This window comes from Ursus americanus, chromosome 6 (genome assembly GCF_024610735.1).
Source record: "Ursus americanus isolate L20-20 chromosome 6, mUrsAme1.1.p, whole genome shotgun sequence".
In the NCBI taxonomy this organism is placed as follows: domain Eukaryota; kingdom Metazoa; phylum Chordata; class Mammalia; order Carnivora; family Ursidae; genus Ursus; species Ursus americanus.
In genome coordinates this window covers 71,091,384-71,104,246 of record NC_142132.1, presented here as the reverse complement: position 1 = coordinate 71,104,246, position 12,863 = coordinate 71,091,384, and the positions used below count along the sequence as shown (strand labels likewise).

Here is a 12,863-nt window from a genome sequence, read left to right as displayed (position 1 = left end):
CTTTGTTAGTTTTACGTCCCACAGTTCTTTTCACTTGCCATTATATGTGCCATATATAATTGAAAATGCTTCAATTATATATTATTTTTATTACAATGAAATTGATTGCTTTGTAACTCTTCAAGGCAAAATCAGACTGGAAGAGAATAATCAAGATAGCTTTTGAGCTGTAATTCCAACAACTCCAGTCTATTACTTTTCTCTTGGTACCCTAAACTATGTGTTCCAAGAGCATCTATATACAATACTAAAGATTTAACTTTAGTAATGGCTCTGTTTGTTGACCAACAGGAATTTATATACTGTATTTCTCCTGAGAGCTGCACATTTTATCTCTCTTTTGTAGACGAAGTGAGAAGCAGAAAATATGTAAAGAATTTTTTTTCAGGTGCCCCACACTGACCTCCTGCTGCTCTTCCAGGAGACTCCTGCCACCTCCACTGCCTGACCTTTGCTATCGGCCGGCTTGGCTGCACTTCAGTGCAGAAAAGGGTTATGCGGCCAGCTCCCCGAGGTTCTGCTGAGCCCATATGACTTCCAGGCGGTGAATATGGCGTCCCTCGGGGCCCCGGGCGGCTGTGCTCAGCAAGGCCATGAAAGCCAGGCTGAGGCAGACCACTGCATCAGAGTGGGGCCAAGCCTTGGGTGGCTTAGCTAGGAGTTGCCAGGGGTTCCAGAGCAGCAGTGGTGGGATTGGGAGGGGATTCGTTTAAGATGTGTGTAAAGAAGTAGTAGAGTTTCTTCATTCTTCAAACACTACAGTGGGAGGAGTTGCTGTATACCTTTGCTGTCTAAATACTTTTCAGGCTTTGAGAGCTTAACTGTGCTTTTTTGGGGGGTAGCTGTTGTTAAGTAAAGAATCAATAAATACATGCCAAATTGATCATCAATTACTTGGAATAACCGACAGGATATTTAAAGTGTTACTACACAGTGATACTTTTGTCTTCAAGACTTTACCATTTAAATGACATTTCCTAAGAGGGCTCATCTTCAACAAGTCAGTTAATGTATTCCTATAATTTCGAGGTACAGCAGTTATATTTGATTGTATTCTGTAACTGTTCTGTAGCAGTTGTAGTTAATTGAATTTTCCCATTTTAATGATTGGGCTAAAGGCTTGGTAAATCAGAATGAGGAAACCGTTCTCTGAGAATAATTTAGTAAAGTGGAACCAGCTCATGGAATCTAAGATAATACTTTGTATCCAGAAAGCGGTAATTCATGGAAATATCAATTCCATCACCTATTCACATGGTAAACTGGCAAAGTTAAGCCTTTCTATTGAAGACTGAGGCTTTACTCAGCAGAGGCAGATGTAACATAGTTCTTACATAGATTTGTGAAACTTCATACCAAATATATTTACCAGAGTTGAACTGATGGTTTATTTTAGTCAACAAGCTATGATGCAGGAGTTACTTAAGGAGAAAATCATTGTACACATTAAAGTTTAGAGCTTGGGAACCCAAAGAATTTTTTATTGAATTTCATGATTATCTATTATTGTTTGCTTATGGCCAGAGGAGTAGGAAAAGTGTTACATGAACATGATCTGTATCCAACCTAAAATATTAAAATTAAGTTCCTATAATGAGTCATTAAAAAAAATGCTGCATATATAATAACATAATAGAATAAAAAGCCATTCAAATATGTAATTATGATACATTTGACAGTCTATCAGGTATAATGGAAGATTAGTTTGAATGTTTTTTTAAAAAAATATTATTGGCAATTCAGGTAAGAAGAATTTTTTGGTTATGGTTTTGTTTTCCTTAACTGAGATGCTTCTGTATTTGTACATGATGATTTTCCAGGTCTCTAGGCAGGGTCTATAAGTATAAAGCAAGGTATTTATTTTAGTAATAAATTCATGTGGTTAATTTTAAATTGTTTGCTAAAATCGGTGACAAATTTTTTGTTACTTTTCTGTTTATTAATGCTTTTCTGTTTCTTTTTCTCTTCAGCAAACAGTAGTGATAGTGAAGAACTTTCTGCTGGGGAAAGTGTAACTAAGACTCAGCCAGTCAAATCAGTTTCCACTGGAATGAAGTCTCACAGTACCAAATCTCCTGCAAGGACACAGTCCCCAGGAAAATGTGGAAAGAATGGAGATAAGGATCCTGATCTCAAGGAACCCAGCAATCGATTACCCAAAGTTTACAAATGGAGTTTTCAGATGTGTAAGTGACATTTCGTAAACTGATAGTTAAGAGGAAGAAACTTCAGCCTGGTAACTCTTGAGGCTAATAACCCTGAAAAAGAGGCTGTAACCAGACTTGACACATAGTAACCAATTGCAGTGTAGAGAGCTTATTTGGATCTTGATTTGAATGAACAAGTACCTAAAAGAAAAATTTTAAGGCAGTTCAGGCAAATATCAACATTGTCTAGATATTTATGATAGGATGTTAGAAGTTTGCTTTAAAATAATCTGCTCTTGGGGGTGGGAGTCGATGGGGTATAAATGACACAAGATTTGCCATGAATTGCTGATCACTGGAGCTAGATGATGGTATGTGAGACTGCATTATTATTCTGTGTACTTTTGTTTATATGAGAAATCTCCATAATAAAAACTTTTTGAAAAAGATTACCCCAGAGTTTCTCACATACGAAGATATTCCTAGGAAATTGAAAACTGCTTTTTAGAGCTTTTAAAAATTTTCCTACAATTTAAAAGTTATACATAAAAATGAAAATTAAACATACTCATAAAAATCTAAAAAGAGAACAAAAAGAGGCCAAAAGAGAAAAATTTATCCTCAGTCCAGACATTTAAAACTGTATTACGATTTTAACAGTTTGATGTCTTACTAGTCTTATTTCTAAGGATGCTTTTTAGTGATAATATTGTGGTGATACTGTATTTGAATGTGGAATTTTTATCATATGGGTTTAGGTTCTAAGGTTTTTAATTCTACACACACATTCATTTAACAGATACCATACATGTATTATGTACCAGGCATATATAGACATAGCTTTTCTTTTCTTTTCTTTTCTTTTCTTTTCGTTTCTTTTCTTTTCTTTTCTTCTCTTCTCTTTTTCTATGCTTTTCTTTTCTTTTCTTTTCTCTTCTCTTCTCTTCTTTTTCTCTTTTTTTTCTTTTTCTTTCTTTCTTCCTTTCTTCCTTCCTTCCTCCTTTCCTTTCCTTTCCTTTCCTTTCCTTTCCTTTCCTTTCCTTTCCTTTCCTTTCCTTTCCTTCTCTTTTCCTTCTCTTTTCCTTCTCTTTCATCTCTACACCCAGGGTGGGGCTTGAAACCCACTTGATCCCGAGATCAAGAGACACTTGCTCAACCGACTGAACCAGCCAGGTGCCCCTATATAGGCATAGCTCTTTGTTTTAGGCTAGGAAAAAAAACATCTCAGGGAAACAAATACCCACAAGCCTTATTTTTAGTTTATTTGTCTTGACCTTTTTCTGCAACCATACTGTATGCTTTCTTTTATGTACTACAGTTTTGTTCAAAAATAAATATTGATGAAAGTTTTAAATTCACAGCGGACCTGGAAAATATGACAAGTGCTGAACGTATCACAATTCTTCAAGAAAAACTTCAAGAAATCAGAAAACATTATCTGTCATTAAAATCTGAAGTAGCTTCCATTGATCGGAGGAGAAAGCGTTTAAAGAAGAAAGAGAGAGAAAGTAAGTGTTAATCTTACTTAAGCACTTTGTGCCTGCAGTTAGACTCATGTGAGTTTATGTGTATCTTTGGGCAAGTTCTTTAATTGCTCTGCCATATTTTCCTCATCTATAAAATGGGAAACGTTATCTAAAGAAAAATTATCTCAAATCACAGTGTTCACTTTCGTGGAGTTTACAGTCTGCCTTAAAAAAAAAAAAAACCAAATGAGATTTCAGATTAGGAGCAGCACTGTGAAGAGAATAATGTTAGATAGATAGGTTGTGTTAGATTACAAATGGTCAAGACATTTTCATAGAGACCTGAATGACCAGAGGAAGTGAGAGAAATTAAATCTGAGGGAAAAGAGTTCTCTTAGTCTGCCAGGGCCGCCATAACAAAGTACCACAGACTGGGGTCTTAAACAACAGGAAGTGTATTGCTTATCTCCAAACACTGTCACATTGGAAGTTAGGGCTTCAACATAGAAATTTGAGGAGACACAGTTCAGTCCATAAGAGAGTCCTGAGCAGAGAGAACAGCGAGGATTCCCTAAGATAGACTTTCTTAAACTTGAAACTACTGATGACATTTTGGGCCAGATAATTCTTTGCTGTGGGCGTGCACTGTAGGATGGGTTACTAGCATCCCTGGCCTCCACCCACTGGATGCCAGTAGCCCCCCACAGTCATGACAACCAAAAATGTCTCCAGATGTTTTTTCAAATATCCTCTAGGGGGCAAAATCGACCCAGATTGAGAACAGCTGCTCTAAGGTGGGGATACCCTTGGTACCTTTCAGGAGCAAAAAGAAAACCACTGTGGTGAAAGTGATAGAAATATAAGTTAGGTAGGCAGAACCCAAATCATGTGAGGCCTTGTAGGCAAGGATGAAGGGTTTAGATTTTTTTCTAAGTGAGATGGGCAGCTATTTGAAAGTTATAAACAGGGAAATGACAGGTCTGTAGTTTTAAAAAATCACTGTCTGCAATGTAGAAAGCAGACTCTAGAGGGGTAGTGGTGAAGGGAAGCAGCGTCAGTTAGGGAGCCCATCTTGGTGGCTTCAGGGGGCGAGTGACAGTGTCCTAGACTGGGTGCTTGCAGGAGAGATGGAGAGCAGTCAGTGCTGGGTTGACAGTGCTTGCTGATGGATTCAGTATGGGAGAAGGAGAGAGGGAGTAAGATGTTTCAGCTGGAACACATGGCTACTTGGTGCTGACGTTGGAAATGAGGAAGACCTAGAAAAGATGACATCGTGGGTTGGGGAACACAAAGGATCAGTTATTTTGTTTTCACCATGCTGCTTTTTTTTTTTTTTTTTTTTAAGATTTTATTTATTTGAGAGAGAGGGAGCAGGAGCGGGGGGAATGGCAGAGGGAGAAGGACAAGCAGACTCCCTGCTGAGCACAGAGATCAACAAAGGGCTCAGATCCCAGGACCCTGAGATCATAGGCTGAGCCGAAGTCAGACGCTTAACTGACTGAGCCACCCACGCGCCCCTTTGCCATGTTACTTTTTGAAATGCTTATTGGGCATCCAAGTGGAGATGTCAGATAGATGGTGGGATACGTAAGTATGTAGCTCAGGGGAGAAGGCAGGGCTAGAGAGATCATTTTTAAGTCATGCATAGCTACAGTATAATAGTGATTGCAAATGGTTTGTTAAGCCCCCAGTACTTGAGGAAATCACCTCGAAAAGAAATGTGTGTACCAAAGAAGGAAAGCGGGGTCCAGCCCACTTTCACAAGTAGGGCTGAGAGGGAGAAGACCGAACTAGGAAGACTTGAGGAATAGCCTTGAATGAAGAAAACCAGGAGAAGCTGGCCAAGAGTTGAGGAAGAGGAGAGTTGTCATCTTGTCAAATGCTGCTGAAAGGCCAGCAACTGGTCAATGTTGGAATCACCGGTGACCTTTTCAAGAGCATTTACTGTGAGCTGTGGAGCTGGATTAAGCGGAGGAGGGGATGGGAAGGTGAGGAGGTAGAGGTGGTGACCCTAGGAGAAAGGGAACCCTAGGAAAATCTCATGTCTTGAGTTTTGTAGCAAGTGCAGAAAGGGGACATTAGGGGTGGGGGGAGGGGGCAGTGTCATTGCAAGCTTATGATTTTGCCTCCCCAGCCCTCCTCTTTTTCCATGCTCTCATTCTCTGACACACTTTGATTTTCATTTTCTTTTTCTTCAGAAGAATGTTCTTCCTTCCCTCTTTTGCTGTTGTGATAAGTCCTATAACTCTCTCCACCTTTATCTAGGCTTTTTAATTTGTGGGCTGGCTGGAAGTCCGGGTTATGGAGTCATTTGAAAAGAAATTAAATGTTAATATATAGAAAGTATATACAGAAACATTCTGTCAAAAGAAGGGGATCAGGGTTCTATTTGATATGTAACCATCTAAAAATAGTTAAAAATCAATTATAATAAGCATACTACTTAAATGCTTATGCTAGAGCTCCTTATTCTTAAGTCATCCAAGTCTTTTTAGAGTGTTTTTTATGTAATAAGATGTCTATCCAGAAACTGCTCCTTTAAAACAGTGTTTTGTATATGTGGTCACCACAGATTCTCTATAGCAAGTAATTCTGATAAATGGATGCTTTCTCTGGGGAGTTAGCATTAAAAGTTAGTTCCTAAATACTATTAAAATATCAGTAGGGAGGGGCATCTGGGTGGCTCAGTTGGTTAAGCATCTGCCTTCAGCTCAAGTCATGATCCCAAGGTCCTGGAATCTAACCCCACATTGGGCTCCCTGCTCAGTGGAGAGCCTGCTTCTCCCTCTCCCTACGCCGCCTCCCCCCGCCATGCTCTCTCTTTCACTCTATCTCAAATAAATAAAAATTTATAAGTAGGAAAATGACTATCCTAGTTGTCAAAGAAAAGCAAGCCAAATATAATACTATTCCTAGCCAAAAAAAAAAAAAAGTATAACTGAAACCAGTGCTAGGAAAATGTAGTGAAATTCCTATACATTGCTGGAAGCATTGGCACAATTATTTTGGAAAACAGTTTGACTATGTATTTGGAGAACTAGCTAATTCCAGTTCTAAGAATAGGTCTCAAGGAAAAATAGTAACCATAAAGAAGTTTGTTGTGGTAATATTTATAATAATAGATAGAAATTATTTAAATTGTGATACATTACATTGAAGAAAAAGTAGACGTTTAAAATTTTATTTAAAATGCTCAAAATTGGGGTGCCTGGGTGGCTCTTTCAGTTAAGCATCTGCCTTTGGCTCAGATCATGATCCTAGGGTCCTGGGATCAAGCCCCACAACAGGCTCTCTCTGCTCATTGAGGGGCCTGCTTCTCCTCTCCCTCTGCCTGCCACTCTGCCTACTTGTGCTCGCTCTCTCTCTCTCTCTACCAAATAAATAATATCTTAAAATTTAAAAAAGCTCAAAATAGTCATTACATTGTTGGTAACAGGAAGAGAGTAGGGATTAAATAAGTTACAATTCATAAATAAAATGGAATTCTATTCAACTTTGAAAAGAAAAAGAGGGGAGCGCTTGGGTGGCTCAGTCAGTTAAGTGCCTGCCTTTGGCTCAGGTCATGATCTCTGGGTCCTGGGATTGAGCCCTGCATTGGGATTCCTGGTCAGCAGGGGGTCTGCTTCTCTCTCTCTCTCTCTCTCTCCCTCTCTTCCTGCCCCCCGCCCCTCCCCACCGATCGTTCTTTCTCTCTCAAATAAATAAAATCTTTAAAAAAAAAGAAAAAGAGGTAGATTTATATATGTACAGATATGCAACAGTCTCCTAAGATAGTTAAGTGTTAAAAAAAATCAAGAATCAAACACTATACTATGATGCTTCCATTTGTGTTTTTAAAGTAGAGTTGTAGCTACGCATGTTAAATTTGCATATTATATCTCTAGCTTCTGGAGATAACATTTCTCCATAATAGGGGTTGGAAACATTTTCTGTAGAGGCAGATGATAAATATTTTGGGCTTTTTGGGCCAAGTAGTCTCTTTAGAACAACTTGACCCTGCCATTGTAGGTATGAAATCTACCCATGGGCAAGATGTAAATACCTGGGCATGGCTGTGTTCCAATAAATTTTTCTTAACAGAAGCAGGTGGGCCACATTTGACCTGGAGGCAGTAATTTGCCAGCCCCTATTCTAGAGTTTTAAAGACTATGAAGCTACTGGTAACAATGTGGAAGAGGAATTTGGAGGACTTAGAAGGGTTTTTCACGAGGAGGAGATTTGCTTTTCCACCTTATATTCCTGTACCTAAGGAATTTCTTTTACCTTGTGCATGTATTCCTTAAAACATTTTTTTTTTCAAATATTGATGGATAACAAGGAGAGAATTTCCCTGAGGAAAATAACAAATGTGTCATTTGCTTTGTAAACGAAGTGCAGGAAAATACAGAATCAATTAGCCTCCCATTCTCATCACCATTTCAATTCCTTAGAAACTCCCCAAAAGGGGAAAGATGCAGGAGTTAGGTTGAGGGAAGCAATTTTTGGGTGAATTACAGATTTTCCTATTGGATTCATAGTTCTTTTTGACATTTGTTTCTGTTGTTACAGAAAGTCGATTCTCAGTTTTATTTCCAGGTCTTAATAGACTGAGCCCATGATTTTTTTCTTCCTCATTTATCCATGCAGAAGCAGCATTCCCTGATCTGTCCTTTTTCATTAACTCTGTAGTTTGGCATGGTCTAGCTGCTTGAGATACATTGGTTTTTCCTTTCTTGACATGATGATATTGTGACATATGGACTGCTCTTGTTGTCAGCCAGCTGATTTTAGAGAATACAACAGAATTTTAGTTGAGAGGACTGGTGTTTTCTTTCTTTCTATTGTTGTATATACATTTATTAAGCCTTTGGTTTGGTCTTCCCTTTCCTCAGGTGCTGCTACATCCTCATCCTCTTCTTCCCCTTCATCCAGTTCCATAACAGCTGCTGTTATGTTAACTTTAGCTGAACCGTCAATGTCCAGCGCATCACAAAATGGAATGTCAGTTGAGTGCAGGTGACAGCAGGACTTGCTAAAGCACTTTGCACTTAATGGCTGTTGAGGGCCACGTCTTTTTTTATACTGCACAGTGGCACAAAAAAAAAAAAAAAAATCAGACAAGCACTATTTTATATTTAAAACTTGTTTCTTGACAAGCTGACTTGGCACTTAAGTGCACTTTTTTTATGAAGAAAAAGTACAATGAACTGCTTTTCCTCAAGCAATAATTGTTTCCAACTTGTCTGGGAATTGTGTGTCTGGTAACTTGAAGGCCTTCCACTGTGGCAAATGGAGGCTTTTCACTGCCTGTAGAGACAATACAGTAAGCATAGTTATTCGGTGGGCCAGAACATGTTAAGATAACTTACTGTATATGTATTCCCTTGTATTTTGTTAAAGCTGGAACATTTGATATTTTTCCATTTATTTATGAAAAAATATGAACCTATTTTCATTTGTACGAGCTAATTGTTTTTTAAAGCAAGTCACCTTAGGGTGGCTTTAATTGTATAAGTCAAGCACATGTAATAAATTCAAAACCTGCAGTTAACAGGATATTAGACATCAATCCTGGTAACCAAATATTAAAGATTCTCTTTACAAAAGACTGAACATGTTTACAGGTTTGAATTAGGCTAAAAGGTCTTGCAGTGGCTTTTCATGCCCCTTCAAATTGGAATGGAACTACTGTACTTTGCCATTTTTCTATAAATCAGTATTTTTTTTTAATTTTGATATAATACATTGTGTGAAAAAAGAAAATGGCTAATAAACTGTATTAAATCTTAAACAATGTATAAAGATTGTACTTAGCCAGTTCAAAGTGTATATTTATTCATAATGAATTATAACAGTTATATTTTTGTGTTTTCTTGTAAATGTTTCTTTTTCCTTAAATACAGATAATTCATTTGTATTGCTTATTTTATTATGAGCTACAACAAGAGGACTTCAGGAACAAGTAAACTGTATTAGTATGGTTCAAGGTTGTTGATATGAACTGTCTCAAAAGGATGGTTGTTATTTTAAGTATAAATAGCTAATCGGGTTGGTAGGCCTATAAAATTAAATGCCTTGTATAAAATCCAAAATGAACGCAAAATTGTTTTCACTTGTATTGACTTTATGTTGTATGATTCCAATCTCTGTTCTGTTTGGCACTTGTATTTAATTCTACACCTTTGTAATACATTTGTATATTGCGGATGTGTTCATTCAAGCTATTTAATACCTGGCACTGTTAATACACAGTACTTTACTGTACAGACTGTTTTACCGTTTTAATTGTAGTTCTGTGTACTTTTTTTGGATGGGGCTGGCATGTTTTATTTGTTTTCTGGCAATACGACATGTGAGAATTTCGAAGCGTTTTGTTGTAGATGCTAACGTGTCAGAATCCTTTACATTCAACTTTTCTAAGAAAAGCATTTTCAGTCTTGTAGTGTGTGCTTACAGTAACTAATTTTGTTGAAAATGGTTTCAAGTTACTCAAATTTGTACAGGACTGTAAAGATTTGTTGACAGCAAAACGTTGAAGAAAAAGCTTATAGAATAAAAGCTATAAAGTATATATTAGGATCTGCAAACAATGAAGAATTATGTAATATATTGTACAAATGTAAGCAAAGGCTCTGAAATAAAATGCCATAGTTTGTGAATCCTTGATTTTGTTTCTAAAAGATTAAGTAATTTTAGTTCATTTCTGTATGTGATGACTGACTGGAACATACATCTGCAGCCTGTATTATCAGAAGGGGTTAATTGACATTACCAAAAAAGGGAAATATTATACCTATAAAAATTAAAAGTCCATTAACCAGACATAGGATTTATTAGGCATTTTTATATCTTTGTATATACACTATAGACTATTTTGCTTGAGTCTGAATATGAATATTTATGACTTGGTGGTTTGTCTGAAGAAGAAAAAAAATTTTTTTTCCTTTTTTCTGTCTTGTAATTTCATTGGACTTTTTACTTTTAGTGTACTCTACCCCACTGCACATTGGAATCATCTGGGCATTGTTAAAACAATAGTCAGTATTCATACTGTGCCCATGGTAGTGGTGGTAGTGGTGGGGCAGCTCTTGCCCCCCAAAGAGTTGTACTTAATTGGTCTAGGATGAGACTTGCATGTCGATCTGGTTTTAAAGGTCTCCAGTGACTTTAATATGCATCTGAGTTGAGAACCACTGCTTTTCTCCCCATTTTTAAAAAAATCGGTAATTAGTTTTTTTGCTCCATTTAATGAACTTTTCATGAAGAGACAGTCCTTTCTTAAAACAATTTTTAAGGCCTAAAAAGCTCAAATGTATAGTTTGGGATCCCCACCGTTGGGATGACCCTTTATTTATTTTTACAGAAATTTGTTTAACTTCTAAGGGATGAGTTTGAAAATCTGTAGAACAGTGCTTCCCAAAATGAAGTCCTAGAATACTGGTTCCTGGAAGTGCTTTGGGAGTTGTCAAATATATATGCCATGTATAGCACCTTTTTCCCCACAGAGATTCATTGTTAGCATATTAAAAACTGAGGAGGCCTGTGAAGAGACACCTGGCTAACTTCCTTTACCCTACTGTTTTCAGTCTTGCCTGATCATGAAACCTTGTTTATGAAGGAACTACTATAACCTACTTTGTATGTTACAGAAGCAGTGCTCTAAAGGAGAACGATTCCAAACTTTGTTGGAGTCGAGGTTTACACTCTTGGGCCTCTCTTCCTGCCCATTCTCCCTTCTTCCCAGCTCCTCTGGCAAGTTTGAGAATTTCATGGTATTACCAGAATTTGACTTACGTTTTCATCTGGTCTCCTGAACTATGTTTTATCAACCTAGTTACAGTGTGTGGTAAAGTTAAGAGAATATGTTTTTTATAGTGTTCTCCAAAACTTTTTTTCCCCCTACTGAACTAACCTGAGAGTGAGGTCTTCTTAATTTTCTTAACCTGGGGAGATTGGGGGAAGCTGAAGCAGCACAGATAAGACCACTGACATTTTTTACAAAGTGTTTTTTTCTGTTTTTTGTTGTTGTTGTTGTTTTTAAAGTAGGCTCCATGCGCCGTGTGGAGCTCAGTGTAGGGCTTGAACTCACGACCCTGAGGTCAGGACCTGAGCTGAAATCAAGTGTTGGACTCTTAACTGACCGGTCCACCCAGGCACCGCTGGTCTATACTTTCCTATGAAAAGAGTCTTTATCTTTTAAACTCTTCAGGGGGGTTAAGTGATCTCCAAACACTTAAAATTAGTTCTGAAAGGCAGTGGGGATCATTTTTTTAACTCTCCAGCCACAGCTTCTTTAACCCTAATTGTTTTCCTCTAGAAATGTGTGCTGCCTTTCATTCTTTTTGAGTCCATTTCTCCACCTTTCTTTTAATTTTAACCTACTATTTGGGGATCTTTGGCTAACATCATGATGGTTTTTGTATATATTAGATGTGGTACCCTGGAGGAATAGTTTCATGGTTTAGTTGTGGAAGTAATATATGTAAGACCTAATAAAATATGTGCTAAACTGGAAGGTCAGGGAAAACCAGTGGGGGTGATGAATGAACATACCGGAATTGTGATGACAGATGTGATGGTGACAGGAGATGCAAACCTTGAAATAACATTCAAGGGAGAGTCATCTGGAAACGGAATGTGTAGGCAAGAATGGAGAGGAAGAGTCAGGAAAGGCCAAATGTGATGAGGTTGCAGTGCTACAGATAAAATGATTCTTGGAATAATGCTAGAGAGTGTAGGGAGGGAATGGGATTGGGAGCCATTCTGAAGGAAAAATTAGAGTTTCTTCATTGGACTGTATAGGATAGATGGAGGGAGATGCTTGAATTGCAAATAGGGACAGTTGGATTTGTCCCATCTTTTGTGAAATACTGCAAGGTCACAATTATGGGAAACCTAAAATTTAGATTCAAAACCAGGGCCAAGCAGATAAATACTGAGTTTTTTTTTTTTCATGTTTTTCTGATGTGGCCTATGAAAGGTCACCTATATTCTCAATGACTTCTGTTAAGCAGCTTTCAGAAAGCAGGTCTATTCACAGAGTCAAAATTCGATCTGCTTTTACCCCCAAAGTGGTGAATTCAATTATCTAATTATCTTTTTATCTTTTCTTACCTAAAAATAAGTTTATTGACATTCACTAGGTACAGCAAATAGAGATACAGAAATAGGATAAATAAGACACCCATTTAGACATCTAGAGAGAGTGTACATTAAGACTAATGCATTTTGATGAAGGATTGGGAAAAAAATTATTGCAAATAGCTGGGAA

The 12,863-nt window shown here is 37.5% G+C and overlaps 1 protein-coding gene across 5 annotated transcripts in view; it reads left to right on the top strand.

Annotated features, from left to right (window-relative positions):
- ARID4B (AT-rich interaction domain 4B) overlaps window positions 1-10,251 on the top strand; it is a 146,634-nt gene extending 136,383 nt beyond the window's left edge. For 4 of the 5 annotated variants that reach the window (XM_045783458.2, XM_045783459.2, XM_087863134.1 and 1 more), the window contains 3 exons: window positions 1,971-2,186; window positions 3,509-3,655; window positions 8,485-10,251. In XM_045783458.2, coding sequence (XP_045639414.1) covers window positions 1,971-2,186; window positions 3,509-3,655; window positions 8,485-8,612 — 491 coding nt within the window. In that variant the 3' untranslated portion in view covers window positions 8,613-10,251. Of the gene's footprint in view, window positions 1-388; window positions 545-1,970; window positions 2,187-3,508; window positions 3,656-8,484 lie in introns of those variants that run through there. The other variant, XR_006777078.2, reaches the window with a different exon arrangement.
- The last annotated feature ends 2,612 nt before the right edge of the window (window positions 10,252-12,863 follow it).